General features: G+C 32.0%; 1 protein-coding gene across 1 annotated transcript in view; it reads right to left on the minus strand.

Annotated features, from left to right (window-relative positions):
- Positions 1-3,188: 3,188 nt before the first annotated feature.
- The window catches only part of SNX2 (sorting nexin 2), a 50,933-nt gene continuing 36,215 nt past the window's right edge, over positions 3,189-17,906 (minus strand). The window contains exons 8-15 of the mRNA XM_014859568.3: positions 15,514-15,589; positions 14,447-14,560; positions 14,100-14,193; positions 12,519-12,724; positions 6,773-6,916; positions 5,496-5,576; positions 5,305-5,376; positions 3,189-3,693 (exon numbers count right to left, since the gene is read on the minus strand). Of these exons, the coding sequence (XP_014715054.1) occupies positions 3,643-3,693; positions 5,305-5,376; positions 5,496-5,576; positions 6,773-6,916; positions 12,519-12,724; positions 14,100-14,193; positions 14,447-14,560; positions 15,514-15,589 (838 nt within the window). The 3' untranslated portion in view covers positions 3,189-3,642. The remainder of the gene's footprint in view (positions 3,694-5,304; positions 5,377-5,495; positions 5,577-6,772; positions 6,917-12,518; positions 12,725-14,099; positions 14,194-14,446; positions 14,561-15,513; positions 15,590-17,906) is intronic.

The following is a 17,906-nucleotide window of genomic DNA, read 5'->3' on the forward strand; positions in this document are numbered from 1 at the left end:
TTCCACAGGCATTTTCTAAACCTGCGCTTTCCAGTATCATAGCCATTAGCCACGTGTGACAACTGATCACTCAAAATGTGGCTAGTCTAAATGGAGATATGAAAGTGTAAAGTACACACTGGAAATCGAAGACAATACAAAAAACAATGTAAAATGTTACAATAATTTTTAACAGATTAAGATGTTAAAACATTTTGGAGCTATTGGGTTAAACATTAAAATTAATTTTACCTATTTCTTTTACTCACCTATTTCTTTTACTCTTTAAAATTTGGCTATAAAAAAATTAAAGTTATTTATGTGGTTCACATCGTATTTCTACTGGTCTAAACTCTAAGGACCTCATCCAGATTACCATGATGTCCCTTCATGGCCCTGATTACAAAGGCAGAATAATCAACAATTATTCACATTGCTCTTGTAGTAATTCCCCTTTTCTTGCTATTTCTGTGTCTGGCCAATATCTATCTTCATTATTACTTGAAACTATATCCTTCACTGTGAGGGTTAGGAATGACACTTATTTGATTCTGGATTTTGATTAAGGAAGGAATGGTGATTCTATTCAGTGTCTCTTTTTCAATACTTTGAAACCAAGACTATGTCACACAGAAAGATATTGTAACATACACATTTCTTGAGTAGTGCATATGATCCAGAAACGGCTCTGAAGTTCCCAAGCTAGTGACTGGACTTCCTTTTCACAGGTGTTACCTTCCATTCTACCAGAGACCTACTTCCCTTCCTTTAACGCAGGGTCTGACTTTTGCTCAGCCTATCTGTAGTTACTGAATTTCTGCTGTCTCCTCAACTCTTGTAAATCACATGACTGCCCATGCAGGGAGCCACAAGAAAAGTGAAGTAGCCACTTAGCTTTACAACTAGTCACATACTTTATTTAACACAGAAAAATAGAAGTCTTTGTAATTCCCTCAGACATCAAGAAGCATTTTTTAAAGGAATATAATCTTCCTCCTTTACTCATCTGATTTCCTTCCTTTAAAAAACCCTGATTTTGTTAAGAGGCTTATTCATTTTATATTTAAAAACCACTTATAAAACAATTTGTCCAAGGAACTTAACACTTGACTAGATTTGGATTATAAAATTAAAAAGTTTAATAAAAAGAGTAGCAACAATGAAACAAGGATATTTTGAGGACAGTATAAATATATATGAATGTATAACACAAGCTGAGTAGTTGAAAACAGCTCATCAAAAAATACAATCAAGAAAACTTACTCTCATGTTTTAGAAATCATATTTTTACATATTTATTTTGCTCTAGCCTTGTTTTGCCTTATTAATAGAAGGTGGTTTTGATTAGAATTCGATTTCTAATAGAATATTTATATTGACATTTGATATTTTAAAGGAAATATTAAAGTAGAAAGGCACTTCAGGAATCAGAGTTTTATACCCTTGTTTTATAGATGCCCAAAGTAATATGCCCACAGTCACAGAGTTAGTAAGCGACAGAAGCAAGACTGAACACATGTATGTCGACCCAAATTCAGCTTGTCCCACTGTATTACGCTTAGTCTTTCTTAAGTTCTATCTGGTTAAAGAAAAAAGAAATACTTAAATTCAGACCTATCCAACTAAAAGATAATGGTATACTGGCACTATTAATGCTCTTGTTCTGTTTATTCGGAATGAAAGTATTTTAGTAATACGAATAGGAGATGTGAAGATTAATGGGTGGAGATGGGAAGAATGCTGAAGAAATTAAATCCACTTAAAATGTTGGTAGGTATCAGAGGCTCATATAATTTACCTCAAATTTCCAATGACTCCTTATCTTTTAGTGAAGATTGTTAAGGGCAATGGAGTCCGAATCCGTTACTCTCTTCAGCTTGACCAAAACTGAAAATATTTATTTTATCTGAAGGTACTGAATGCTGTAATGAATGTATCACAGTGGAATGGAAAATTCTGGCTTGAATACCTAAGTTATTATTCTATGTGTAAACTATCTTTGGAAGTAACAGAACTATGGATATAATAATAGGATATCACTGTAGTGAAATTATTCCCATTAAGTCTATATTTTGCTCAATATTAATGGGACAAGATAGCACCTGATACATATTACTCTGAATTACTCATTTCTCAAAAGCATCTCAGTTATCTCCAACAGAAGCAACAATAGAAGACTGTATTACTTCTGCTTCAGTTTCCTCTTCTTCTTCTTGTTAAGACAGCAAACATTATTTTGCATCTTCCAGGATTCTTTTTTCCTGATCAATTCATCAACTCTTTATTATTAACGTACTATGTGTCAGGTATTCTCCTGGGTTCTAGGACTACAAATACGAATAATACCTACATCAGGCTTAAAATTTCAACTAAAATAAGTGGAAGCAAACATATCCCGAGGATACTTTGATATATTAATTGTACCCAATAAGCTGCTGGAGAGGACTCAAGTTACACATACCACAGCTTACTCTTCTGGAAGGGAGATGTACTTGCTAAGCTTAAGAAGAGGGGAATCTTTTAAAGAACACTTTTTAAAAATGAAAATAACTCTGATGCCAGTCACAACTTAACTTTCAACAGCATTAAGGATTAGATAATAGCCATCTAAACAGGATACAGAATAGTTGAGAAGGCTGCCAAAAACAAATTTCATTTTACCTCAGTTTGCTTGTGCTATCCTTGGTCATTCATCAAATCAGGGGGCATTTTAGCATGGTAACACTCTGTCAATTATAGTCATAGATGACTTACTTTTAGTTCAAAACAAAAAACAAAGGCAAGGCAAGGAATAAACTAAATATCTGCAGTCTTGGATTTTGAAGACGATACATGAGCAAAATCCATAAGACTTGTAACAGAAGCACATAAATTTGTTTTTTTCCCCTAATTCTTAAATTGGGCATTTATTATAGGGATGGATAAAAACAAGCAAAGACAATTATTCTCTCCTTTACTCAATACAAGAACGTTCCCCAGAGCTGAATCAAGAGATGAATGTTCTTTGGTTTATGATGATTTCATAAGAAAACTTAAGTCTCACTTAGTCATTTAATAATGAAAGTGTTTGGCTTTTTCTGTCAATTAAAAAAACTAATGGATAATAGCATCACCTATATACATCTAGAAGAAAAAGTTTCTTCCTATTAAAAATTCTTTTAAAAGACCCCTAAATATGTTCACATAACCAAATAATTTGTTACTAATACTTCACAAGGAATATCATTTTATTACTGTAATCACAAAATCATAATTTCTGTACAGGAATGTATAAGTGAACATTAATCAATGCATTGATAATTCACTTCATAAAGAGGGTGAACACACTACAGAACATATAAAGAAAAAATATTGTAAAATTTTCTGGCCTTGCTCTGCACTTTTTTAGTGCAAGTATTTAAGACACAATAGTGTTCAATTCAGCAAAGTACTGCAGAATGTCATGCCACAGTCCACTTAATTCAAAGAGGGTCAGGACATGCAGCTTGTAATAAAATGTCTGAGTGTATATATATATATGTATATATATATATATATATATAAAAACCACATGTAATTCATAAAATATATAGTGGTTTATTTAGATGGTTTTAAATGATTTCACTGTAGAATTCAGCATAACTGGAACAAACATCCAAGATCTTCTTAACAGGAATAATCTTGCTAGGCAATGGCTTTGGCTTCAGGTAGGAATGCCTCCCAGTATTTTATCAGCTGTGGATGATAATAAAAATAAGAGACATTCTTATTACCTTTTGGTCATTTATATGCATATATCCCGTAGAGCATTAAAAAGAAAATCCAGGGGCTGGCCTGGTGACACAGTGGCTAAGTTTTCGTGCTCCACTTTGGCAGCCTGGGGTTTGCAGGTTTGGATCCCAGGTGCGGACCTACACAGTGCTCATCAAGCCATGCTGTGGTGGCATCCAATACACAACACAGAGGAAGACTGCCACAGATGTTAGCTCAGGGACAACCTTCCTCATGCAATAAGAGGAAGATTGGCAACAGCTGTTACCTCAGGGCCAGTCATTCTCACCAAAAAAAAAAAAACCAAAAAAAACTACACAAATAGCTAACAATGATTAACATTTACTAAAGTCTGGTTCTTAAAGGGATCATTTTAATTTCTTTATCTGAAGTTTGTCAATATAATTCACGTGTAATTATTTAAAATATTAATTACTCCTGGCTAATTTCAGTTTTTGATGTAAACAATGTAATTTAAAAAATACCTAAAAACTTAAGATTTTTTGACATATAAAATTGTATATAAAAACAGATTGTTAGCGTAAATTAAATAAGATTACCTTAAATAATAAAACTGCAATGAGCTTTTCCAATATAAAATAAGATCTCCTAATTTAGAGGATATTCACATTTTATGTTATCATTAGCCAAAAAGAATGAGAAAAAAGGAGGAAAAAAAAAATTGAGCAAGAAAGGGAAAAGAGACTAGAGAGAATTAGCTGCCAATCTTTCCTGTATAAAGACTGAGTTATAAACTAAAGTTATGTTTAAAAACATGCTTATATAACTTATTTATTTTCATATTTTAAAGATTTGACTTTACAAACTAAATATTTAAAATAAAAACTAAATACAACTTGAAGATATAGGGTCATCAACTAATTCAAAAATATAATCTATTATGTTATATAGGCAAATTTCTAATCTACATAATTTAAAACTAACTGGAAGTAGAAATCTTTCTATTCAAGACATTAAATAATTTGATTACTCAAATTTATATTAAAATATACAGGAAAAAACTCTACTGTTATCTTGTTATAGACTTTTATTCATTTAATGTAACACTAAGACCCATGGTCATCTCTAGTTAAGGAAACAAATGCCACTTGTGTGGCATACAATCACCACCATCCCCACACAAAATAAAACGAAAACAAAAATACCAAAAAAAAAAAGCTTTTTAAAATTAGCTTTTAGTTTACTTTAGGTTTTATCTGTTATGACGAGAAGAAGTACTACAAGAATTTACTCAAGCAGGAATGATCAATACGGAGATAAAACTAGGAAGACAGAGGAAGGGAAAGGCTGTCCAATATGTTTCTCATAGCTGAAAACTGGAAACATCTATCTCGCCTAGTGTTTAGAAGGAGAAGCAGAAAGGACCTGAGCATTTCCAATTACTGCAATTATCATTTTTCCCTTTGCTGCCATTGCTTTTCTCTACTCCATTTCTTACTCCTCCTTAAGTGTGAAAGCTTATTTCATTGATTATCATCTTTAAAATGAAAAAGTATACCAAAAATTCTCAAAGAACTTTGTAAGTTACAAAATGTTACAAAAAAATTAGCTTACCTGTTGTTGTGTTTGTACTAATGATTCTAAGTACTTGATAATAACAGTTTTAAAATCTTTCACTCGTTCTTTCTGTTAAAGCATAGTACATGAAAAAAAAGGTCCATTAGTACAAAACTAAATTTGATTTTACCACAAAATTGCAGTAAAATGTGACCACGTTGTTAAGAAAAGTGTAAAATTATACTTGCCTCAAATCTTCCCACTTCTTTTCGAATAGTTTTAGAGATCTGTTCAAAATCTCTTTCTCCTTGTTGCACTTTTGCCTCCCACTAATAAAAACAAACAAAAATGCACAAATTTTTATTCTTGTCTGGGAAAAAACCTACAGAACTAGCTGTCATGACCACTTATTTAAGGTAATGCCTGAAAACTCTGAGAAGGGTCAATATTGGCAAAGCCCAATTTAGCATCATTCAAACTTGTATCTGTCTAATTTTCTAGTAGAGAAATGCCTATCAGCTTAATTTTCCTTAATATTTCACTGTTAGATTAACTCAAGATTAGGCTATTTAAGGAACTACAATCTCCATAGCTTAATTAAATATAACTAAGACAGGTGAGAAGATTTTGAGTACAAAATTCATATTCAAATAATTTATAAGTGTTAAGAGTATAATTTTCTCATTTCTTTTTTATACAAAATACATCAACAACATTCTGCTAATTTCAAGTATACATGTGCATCACAATTTATATGCCCATGGAAATATTTTAAGAAAATTCTATGACAAACATTTAAAAAACATTTTTGTGATGGTAAAATGTCCAGATTAAAAAAAACCATAGAATTATGGTCTACTGAAGATCTAGTGGTAAACAATAAATTCAGTACAGAAACAACAAAATGTTGTGATTAGTGACCAATGGAACAGCTAAAATAAAATAAAGACTCAAGCAATGAAATGATATTTTCCCACTATGTGACCAAAACACTGGTACATACTCTTCAAAGAGCAGGTACATTTACTTTTAGTAATATAAAGGTTGTCCTACCTCTTCAATTTCCTTATTGAAGCATGGCAAAAGAAGCGTATAAATTATAATAAACTTATACAAATTTACTAAAGTACCATATATAATACATATATATGGGGGATAAAGTTGGCTGGACAGCTAAATCTGGAATAAATCTATCTCTAAAACTATTTTCAGACACAAAATGAGTAATTATCTGAAATCAAATTAACCATCTCAAAGAAATGTGTAATTATTAAATTAAAGGTTAATTTAAATCTTTCTCTTGTATGCTTCTTTATCCATTCCATAATCATGTGGAAGCAACAAAGGGGTCTGGAGATTTTAATGACGATCAAAATGTTAAAGTAACTCTAACACAGTTTATAAAATTATGGAAAAATAGCTACATGTTGAATGGTTCAGAAAAAAATTTATGAAAAATTATGCATATATGAATGACATGGAAAATTTGAATGAAAAGATAAATAAAGCATTTTGTATTAATCACCTCTCTTATTTCATTTTTAGCTTGCTGTATCTTATCTGGTTTGTTAGCAACCATCATTTTTGCCTCAGTTTCACGTTTTTTGAGCAAAGTAATTTGAGCATCTTCCCATTTCTGCCAGCACTTCATTCGATGGTCAAACACACCCTGTAAGTGAATGACATAATGCTATTAAGTGAGAGTTAACACTGAAATACTAGAAGTGCTGTAACACTGAAACAATAAAACCAAATATTTAAATGCTATTCTAATATACTGAGATACGGAAAATAAACATGCAAATATCAAAGAAAATAAATTTCTAGATTCATTTGCTGACAAACAAAAACCACTGTGACTAGATGAAATATAAGAGCTCAAAATAATAGAAAAACACTACAAAATCCACTTCACTAGCCTTTAGGGTTTTAAATGTCGCTTACAATAAAAGAGTTTTATGCTTTAAAGAAAGATTTTTTTAATAGGAAAATACTGGTGTCATATCTACATGGGAAGTTTTCCTACTAAATAATACAAAAAGGAGATTTAAGTGTTAGAAATATGCCAGAAATTGAAAAAAGAAAACAGGAAAAATGGGTAAGACAACAGGAAGAAAAGTTGAGTAAAAATGTGGTGGAAGAGATTACCAAGAGCAAATAGAAGAAAGGCAAAGAAATTAAAAAGTAAAGGTATAACAAAATGAAAAAAAAAGATAATACTCCACAAGATGAAAAGGGCAAAGGAATATATATATCTAGTATGCAGAACCAAATGAAGCAAAAGACAATTAGACCATAACAGAATAAGTCAACCAAGTTACTCCATTTAAGCAGTATGGCAGCGCAAGGGCACGTGAGTGGAGGAAAGAAACGAAATATGAACATAAGAGAGTAATTAGAAGTCTCATGAAAAAAAATGATGGCAAGGATGGGAGAATACAATAATAATCCCTTTCCTAGCTTGATGTTGGGGACATATTCATACTATTTTAGTATTTACTAACTGAACAAATGAAACAAGTATTAATAAAATGGGTAAACCAGAACACACTAACCCAGAGTTATTTTCATTTATTCCAGACAAAGAGCTTTTTGGATCAAGGAAGAGTAAATAAATATATGTTCTTACAGAGACCTACCGAAGAGATGTAGATAATGTATTTAAAAAATGTAGACTTCGGAACAAATTGAATTTGGACTCACATACTATCTTTGTCACTATATGATCTTCAGTAAATTCATTTAATTTCTATAAGACATAGTTTTTCCAAGTACAAAAGGGAGAAATGAGATCTATATTTGTGAACTGGAAATAAAATGAAAAGTATGCAGCACAGTGACTTAACCTAGTGGATGCTTAATATTAAATTAGTAGGTACTATTATGGATTACTTCTAAATAACATACACATATAAATGTAGTTGATTAACTCTAGATTTCTACTAAAAGTGCAAATAATAACAGTAATATGAAAAAAAAATAACCACAATCAGACTGCATTTACATCATATAGCATATTTTAAAAATGTGGGCAATATTATTAAAAACTCCAAATTGACCTGAAATGAAAGCAGTATTTTTCCAAAGAGTTCTTAACGATTGTGCACATTTTTAAATTAAACAGGACAACAGACATCCTGTACAAACTGGTAAGTTAAAGCACCCTATCTACAGATATTTAAATCCACTTTGCTAGATTTGTCACCTCATATAATTTCTCATCTCACATTAGTAAATGAATCTTGCTGTCCCCTTTGTCTGCTTTTCTTACATTTAAAAGACCACATTTTCCTTAAAACATTTCCTACTATGAATTCATTTTGTTTTGGCCCAATTATATTTGGGCCAAAACCACAAAAGTAATACATCTAACACAAAAAGAAAAGTCACTATCTTTAAAACAAACCAACCAACAATCCCTGCCCCTTATCCCCTATACATACAAAAAACCAAAAAATAAATTTAAGATTTGAAGCCTAGTCTTTCTTTAGAGGAACAGGGCCATATCGGCAATTCATTTATAAATTCCTCTGTTCAACCACAATTTGATTACTTAAAACATGTACCAATAGAAGGCAAAAGCTAACCAAAACGCCCTTTAATTTCGATATTTGCTTAAGTTCTTAACATATACCAATTGGCTTTTTCAGTGATCTACTAATTTAAACTAATTTTGTCTCTGCCCAATTTATTATCTCATAATATTCCAGAACCATCACATTTATTATGGTACAAATGTAGGAGCTATGGTGAAGGTAAACTACTAAAGTCAGGTTATTTCAGAAGGAAAAATTAATCTTAACTCTTTAAGAATTAACTTTTTCTGGGGCCGGCCCTGTGGCAGAGTGGTTAAGTTTGCATGCTCTGCTTCAGTGGCCCAGGGTTCAGATCCTGGGCGCCGACACGGCACCGCTCATTAGGCCATGTTGAGGCGGCATCCGACATGCCACAACTAGAAGGACCCACAACTAAAATATACAACTACGTACTGGGAGGATATGGGGAGAAAAAAGCAGGAAAGAAAAAAAGAATTAACTTTTTCTTCATTTGTTTTCCTACACTTGTTAAAACAAAAATAGAAATTAAAAGACAAAAGAATCAGAATCATACTTTATCTTCTAAAAATGCTATCTTAAAAATCAATTAAATCATAATTAGTGTTTGCGTTTGTATGTCAGGATGCGAATCCCCTCTAGTAGAACCAGCCTCTTCTTTACGAGGAGTAGATTTACAGTGATGATCCACTTTGGGCCTCCATCCTCCTGCCATTTATGGTACACATTTGGATGAAAGCTGGTCTAGGTTAGACAAGGATGCAGGTGTGGAGTAGTTTTCCTAGTCCACCAGGAAATTTGATGCTGAAATTTTAATTTTATTAATAACTTTTTCTAATTCAGTGAATCAGAAAGTATTCTGCTCAGCTTCCTGAAGTGCTGAAAGGATCCTGAAAACAATGAAGCTTTAAAACTCCTTGGGGAATGTATCTATTGGTTATTCAAAAAACTATTTTATATATTTTATAAATTTGGGTTTCCCATAAGAATTCTTTACGAAGAGTTCTAGTGCTAAAAACATTGAAAACCATACCCTCTATCCCTGATCTTACTCTAGTGGTTCATAAAAGGCCAACACATGAGAACACATGCAACAAGTTTACCACTTAATACATGTTAGCTAATAATACTACCCAAAACTTGGAGTTGCCAATCTTCCTCTTTTTTATTCCCCGCAAGCCCCAGTACATAGTTGTATATCCTAGTTGTAAGTCCTTCTAATTCTTCTATGTGGGATGCTGCCACAGCATGGCTTCATGAGCAGAGTGTAGGTCCATGCCCAGGATCTGAACCAGTGAACTCCAGGCCACCGAAGTGGAGTGTACGAACTTAACCACTGCACGACTGGGCCAGCCCCTCAAAATACTTAATATTTACAATTAGATTGGTTAAATAATTCAAGGTACATCTATATGCTATAAGATGGAACACTATGTAGCCATTAAAAAGAATGTAACATATCTACATATGCTGATATAGAGACCTCTCTAAAATGGAGTGGGTGAAAAAAGCAGGCAAAGAACAATGCATATAGTATGCTCCTTTTAGAGGGAAGGAAGGAAGAGATGGAGGGAGGGAGAAAGAGAGAAAGAGAAAGAGAGAAAGAGAAAGAAAGAAAGAGAAAGAAAGACAACGAAAAGTAGCTTCATCTAAGTGCAAAGCTAATTCTGAAAAGACACACAAGAATCTAATAGCATTTGACAGAGGGAAGAGAGACCAGAGGTCTTAGGCAGAAAAGAAATTCACCTTTTTGGGCTGTTAGTATTATTGTGTAAATGTATTACTTTTTCAAATACAAATGAATTAGGTTTAAAACACAAAACAAACCAAAAATAAAGACGACAAAAATTATCTGTCACCCTATTCCATAATTTCTCAACTCCTTTATGCAGTTGACCTGGGCTAAGTCTCAGTAGAAAAGCAATTTGAAAGAGCTTAATTTACCTCAAGGTAAAGCTTGACCATAGCTCTGTAACTATCTTTTAGTTAATGAATCACTAATTCAGTATTATATATGTAAAAACATATTAAGTGGAAAAAGATTCTGCTTCCTATGAATTTGGAAGTCTCTGGATTAAACGAAGTTAAACGTCTCATTTTATTTTTTACTCCTAGACAGTTCTGAGCTTTTTATACGCACTCTGAATCTACAAGACAGAGATACTGTATACATTATCTCCTGAACTCAGTTGACTGTGGTATATCTTTTGGCATCAGTGTTCTGTAGAAAATATTCTGGGAAACATGAATATAACTGTAATTTCACAGTATGTAAAAATACAGCAAGAAGATTTAGGCAGTATAAGGAAAGCTGTTTTTGAGGGCTCAAAATCCATTACACAGGCAGGCCATCCCTGCCAGGGAGTCTTTCCCCAGGTTAGCTCTTCTCAGCAGGTACTCCTTCTCAAAGACACTGCCTAGCTTCCCTTTTTGGAGCCACCAGTTTTTTGGAGGTATCATACTTTTTTTTCTTTTTTTACAATAGCTCTCATGCTAATGGGAGCTCTGGAATGAGGTTAAGAGTCGGTGGAAGAGAAACAGGAACCATTATCTGTAAACTGGATTTCTGTACATCACAAGTTGCCTACATATAATGAAGTGTACTTTGATAACTGCTATCTATATTAACATCTTTAAATAACTGAAAAGAAAAAGTGACCACTAGGAATATAAAGAGTAACACCTAGGACTAAAGACAAGCAAAACTGGTAATTTTACCAAACCTAAGAAAGCACCTTTCTGAAGTGCTAAGAACTCTCTAGTAATAACTGTCACCATTAGCTTGAGAACAGAATCATCAATAAATATGCAATCTATTAATGTTCTGATTGTAGAAGAATACTAATTTGATCACAGACTTTAGCTGAAAAAATTTTGCATAAGAAAGCAAGGAACAAGGTCTCATTAACTTTCTAGATGTTTGGATTCAATGTAAGAAGTAAATTCCCAGTTCTCCTCCACCCCATGATAACTAATGTTCATAAGAATAATTTAATGACACTGTAAGATCTTAAAAGTATCTTCTGCAACATGATAAATAAAATAACATTCAGTTCAGTTTAACTGTCTGAATATTGGAGATATCTGTAGAATACTAATTCTCATTGTTAACTGGATTACTTTCCCAATTATTCAGAAACTGAAGATCTTAAACATTACCTTAAACACTACCTTAAACATTACCACTAGATAACAATTTATTATTTAATCTAGTCCCATCTTATCTATAAATACAAGTGACTACACATTTCAGTATATACACAGAAGGTCTGCCTACAGTCCAAATTCATGCTACTGTCACCATTAAACATATTAATGCAAGAATCAGTTCTGGTTTTGTCCTGTTTGTTATTATAGCTTTAGTAATGGACAATAGAGTCCAGTGGGTAGTTTCAGTTCATGCTAGAATGATCAAACAAATGCTATCAGTCAGCTGCAAACTTGTATGTGTAAATATATAAGTAAATGTGCATTGGTTTCATCTTACTTGGCATTCCTCAGACCTCTTAAAAACATCAATTCTGTCTATTGTGCTCTCCGAGTCACAGGGGAAGAAAATATTAAGCTACGAATAATCATCTTGAAGCCATTTCAGGTGTACTAGTAGAGTACAAAATTTACACATTTAAATACATGCATAAGAGGAAACCAAATTCTTCTTATAAGCAAACCACCGAAGTAAGAAGAATTCAAGGAAGATTGCAAAATAAAGCTTACTTTCACTGCAGCAATAAGACGAATGTAGTCACTAAGTAGTTCTGAAAACATATAAAAGTCAGCAAAAGCTTGTTCTTGATGTAACTGGTCTATCTTCTCCTCAACTTCTGCAAGCTGAGACAAAGCTCTAGATAAAGCAGTATGGTCCTCAGAATTGCCTAACATGGCAGCACTTTTAGCAAAGGCAGCTGTGTTGGCTGAAAGTTCTGAAATAAAAAAGGACTCAGTTTTAGTATTCAATGGTAAAGTTCTTAAATATTGCATTGATTTTTTAGGTGCTCTCTAAATTTTATCTGCTCACAAATTGCTCAAATATTTTTAAATAATTAACATGAAACAGTCATTAAAATGCCTTGGGCATAAATGCCAACTGCTCAGAGTTCTACTGAAAATAGTAAGAACCACTGCCTATATTCACAGGGATTAACCAAGTTTAATAATTTAATATAATAATCTGCCTCCCCTTTCTCCCCTAAAGTGCTCACTCTTTCTCTGGCTATTCCTATAAAAGACAAGAAACATACTTTTAATACAGAAAGCAATGGGAACACTTAAAATTGACTTATACTACATTCTTGGGCCTGTAAATTTGTCACTGAAAATAATGTCTATAATTTCTGACGAGAATATCATTTAGCTAACAGGAGGAAAGCAAGGTAAAACTGTACATACAATTGACATAAATCTTGCTCTTTTTTTCTTTATCTGCAACAACACTTAGTGAAATATTAAGAATTTCTAAAAGGAGTTTTGAACATGATCATTTCAGATACTTCAAACAAAGAAAAATAAATGTTCATAGGCTGGATAATGTCAATGACTAACAACTACATTGCCTAGAAATTGCTCTGTTGCTCTGCATTACGTAAAGTTCTCTAAACTACAGAGTCCATTCCCTAAGAGATACACAAGATGTAAAAGCTATCATAAACTATTTTCAATAATAAATGTATTAGTAGGTTTCTGCAATTATTTTATTGAAATGTATCGCTAGTACTAGCACATACTAAATTCCTTATTATTTTAGAAAGCTGGTATTAAAAGCCTGCTATCCTTTAAAAATAAAACAAAACCAAAACAATTTCACCATGGAATTAAAAAATTACAACTCAAATTTTCTATGAAATTTTAACAAAAAAAACCTCCCAGATTTTTAAATATGGTGGCTCAAAAATGAAGAAAATACTTCAGAGTTTTTTAGGAAATACAAGCAAAAAACAAATATTTTAAAGAAAAATTTCAAATATCAACTTTTGAATCTCATATTTTTTATTATAGTCAAAGTTACTAATAAGATATCTTCATTAAGTTGTAAATAGGTATAACAAAGAGTTAATTAAGTGAACAGTTTTAATCTAAAATTCAAAATATATTCTTATAAGCTCAGGATTTTTCTACTTCTAAACTAGAAATTACATTAAAATAAAACAAAAAAATATTAAATAATGAAGTTGAAATAGAAAACATTCTCCTAAACTATTGGTTTTTCTCTAATAACTTCAGAATATTCATTTTAAAATTTAAAGGAAATATATGAATTAACTTATGGTGTTAAACACATAAATAACAAGGCAAACAAACCTTTTCTATGACAGACCAAGGCTTCAACACTGGCATGAAGTTTCCTAAGTTGCTGATCCAGATTTTCAAATTGCTGCTGCTTTTCTTCAAACCACTGAGAAAAAAATGAAAAATGGAGCTAATTTAGCCAGAACAAACCACTGTAAATTAGGTCACCAACAGCAAGCTACATTCTTTGTTTTAAAGCAACAAATTAACCATGTATAACCATAGTGGTCAACTGATGTGGCTGAGAACTAAACTCAATAAGCAAATTAATATCCTATTTTCTACTTGTACAGCTTTAAAATGCAATTGTTGGGCTCATTAATTCATCTCATTATTCAAGTCGAAAAATCAGCTCTTACTGCATCCGATTCATTCATCTTGATTGTCATTTTGTTGACAGCGTCGGCAGCCTTGTTCACCATCCTCAATATTCCTGCTCCACTCAGAGCCTGGGTATTAACTGCTCTAGGCAGCTGGAATTGAATGACAAATAAGGGCAAACAAACCGGTTAAAAGCCTGGAGGTTTAACTGGGCACAAAAGGGACTGCCCTCCCTCTGCCCCTAAAAAAAAGAAAAGAAAAAAAAGGAGGCTGTGTTTTCTTCACTCTCGTACATTTCAATAGTGAGATCTAATTTCTCAAATACACTACTTGTACATTCTCCAAGGAAAACTTAAAAAATAGACTTTCCATTTGCTTTTCTTCTGCACGTTTACATTTAGATGGAACAACACTGTGTGTGTCAAAATATGTTAAGAAATTGCCAAGCACCTTAACACTGGCCACCTGTTTGCTAGCAGAAATAAACTGTTTATAAGGAAAGAAGAAAGTCTTGAGGAAAAGGTTGTGCTCAGAACTGTGTGATTTTGAACTTTTAAAAAATTCTGGGATTCAAGTAAATTAAAAAAAGTCTCAAATAATAACAGTTAATTAGAACTCTAAACTGTTAAGAGCCCAAAACGTGCCAAACACCTCAAATATAAAGAGCAGCATGGTTATAATTTAAGCTCTTTCACGTCACAAATTTACATTTTAAAACCTTAATAAGATTATTAGAATGCAGACAAACATACATTCAACCATCTCTAAAATGAAGTCTAAATAAACTTATTTCAACACAATGCCTAAGCAACAACTTAGGGCATTTCAGAACCAGTTTATTTATAAGCCAGTTTCTGAAACCTGGTTTTAGAATTTCAAGAAAGGGATTGATCATCCTATAATTATCAATGCAAAGAAGATACGTTGCTAGTAATTTAGTTAAGTAATTAAAGCTAATTAAAGCCCTAAGCAAAAAAAAAAAAGTCATTGCTTTATTTCATCTATTAATCCAATTATTTACTGAATATCTGTTTTTGATAAATTATTACACAAACATAAATAATAAGAACATTTATATACAAAAATTTAAAGTAGAAATTAATACCTCTGAACTTTCCAAGAACTGCCTTAAATCAGGATCCTGTAGTAAAGTTGGATGCTTTACTGTTCTTTGAAGATATCTAGAGTTAAGAATAAAATTGTTCCTTCATTTATTAGCAGTATCTTATTTTAAATCTTATTCCAACAAAAGAATAAAAATAAAAATAACTAGGTAAAAAGATGTCCTCAGTCTGCCTCCTATCTTATCAGTCTGCTTCACTGTAACTACTTAGAATCTTAAAGCAAGTTAATGATTTAAAGCTTTTGTTTATCTTTTGAAAATTCATAATTATGTAAAAAGAGACATGGCAGGGGACGGGAGTGGAAGTGGTTAAATAACTTCTCAAACTTCTCACTGCTAAGTATTAGAGTTACAAAAGGATATACAAGTTTGTTGAATAATTTTATCTTTGGGTGGAGTCAACATGTTCCCAGTTATTACTTCAGAGTCCTAACAAACATATTTCTATATATATTCCAATCAACTGTTTTTTTAAAATTTCAATTATTACCAAAATGGAGAATAGCCTACCAATTTTCTTCCTTGTCAGCAGAATTATGAAATCAGCTTTTGATCTATTTGACAAGGACTAATTTGTCTTCAATATTTCTATTTTAAGTTTTTGCTATTTTTGATAAATGTCTTCCTTATATGATACCACATAAAATAAAAAGTAAATAGAAACACTATTATTAAATCACTATTAGCCCAACTTTAGTCATTTTCCTTTACTGGAAAAGACCATATTTCCCTGTCATCCATAATAAATTACCAATCATTCTTTCATAAAAAGAAAAAAGTTCCACTATTTGATAATACTTGATTACTTACCTAATCTCATTTTTTTAAAAATTGCTCTTTCCCTAGATTAATGATTACACGCCGTAACATTTCAATTATAATATTTTACCTTACAGTTAATATACCTTTACTCTCTTTCTGCAGAACATTCCTCTACCTCTTTAGAAGATTATAAAAGATGCCTAAAAAAAGTTTCTGAAAAAAAGTGATCACTTTCTCTAAATTCAAATTCTATACAATTGTTAAAACAACTATTTCATTGCTGCTTAAACGTTAACTCTTTGTATATTTAAATAAAACACATACCATATTAAACTTCATTTTGAGTCAAGAGCCCACATAAATCATTGTAATAGAAATAGAGCATTTAATAAATATGGGCAATACAATCTATGCTGTGGTTTAAAAAAATATTTGCCGCCTACATTATCAAGCTAAAAGAGATGCAGCAGGAACACTAATCTTCCAGGTTTTAAGAAATGTTGGTATTTTCCCACTGGAATTTTACTTACAATTTTAACACTGAAGTTCTCCAGTACTATTAGGTAACTTATTTAATTGTTAGGAGAGTGTACTGCTTAAAGCAGTTTGGGTAAGTTGTTCATATGAGTGCACATAACAGGTGGTAAACAACAAGCACTCAGACATTTGTAAAAGGAACAAGTAGAAAGGAAAATAAAACATTTAGTACTCAAGCTTTAAGAAATATTCCAATATTTCAAACCTAAGTGGAAATACCTAATACCACTTATATTCTAAAATAGCTTTCCAAAGTGAGTTCTGCAGAATACTAGTCTCACGTAATATTCCATGAAGACTGGCTCTACAATCAAGAAAGTTTGAAACATATTATATACATATTCCTCTCTTTAAGATTCATAATGAACAGCAGCATATTACATGCTGTCAGAAGTCCTTCAGGAAATACACCTGGTTTAATTTTATTAAATTGTATGTTAACAAAACTCAACTGACTACAGATTTCCTTTTTTTACCCTACCACATACTAGCATTCTGAGGAATCAATTTTGGAAAATCAGATTCTAGAAAAACAAAGTAAAACTTTTCTTCTTCTTAGGGGTTATATGGAAGTAAAGAGCAATTAACCATTAAAAAAAGTTTTAAGTTTACATAACGTTAAAATTAAGAACAGAAGCATAAAATGGATTTTAAAGTAATGAATATTTGTAAATACACCCCAGTTCAAAATTAAGGTCAGAGAGAGTTGTAGATATATAAAGGCAGAATACAGAACAAAAAGAGAAAAAGAATGTAGGAAGAAGACATGAAAATAAGTATTGGGGAGAAACAGAAACGGTGAAGGAAGACAGAAATGAAAGACACAATGAAGTTGATGAAAAGTTAAGTATCAGACTCAACAAGAGGTGGCCAGCAGTTTTTCTTGATTTGCTCTATGGAAGGGTTACTGATAAATTGAGAAGAATCACTTAAGGCTTTCACTCCTATTTACTTACCAAAAACAAAACGAAATAAAGCAGGTTACACAAAATGCTTGAGAGGAACAAAGTTAACATTTCTCTTGCTTGAAACGCAAACACATGAGCTAAGAATGAGAGAATAAAGGTAGAGCGAGC

The sequence above is a fragment of the Equus asinus genome, chromosome 9 (genome assembly GCF_041296235.1).
Source record: "Equus asinus isolate D_3611 breed Donkey chromosome 9, EquAss-T2T_v2, whole genome shotgun sequence".
Classification (NCBI taxonomy): domain Eukaryota; kingdom Metazoa; phylum Chordata; class Mammalia; order Perissodactyla; family Equidae; genus Equus; species Equus asinus.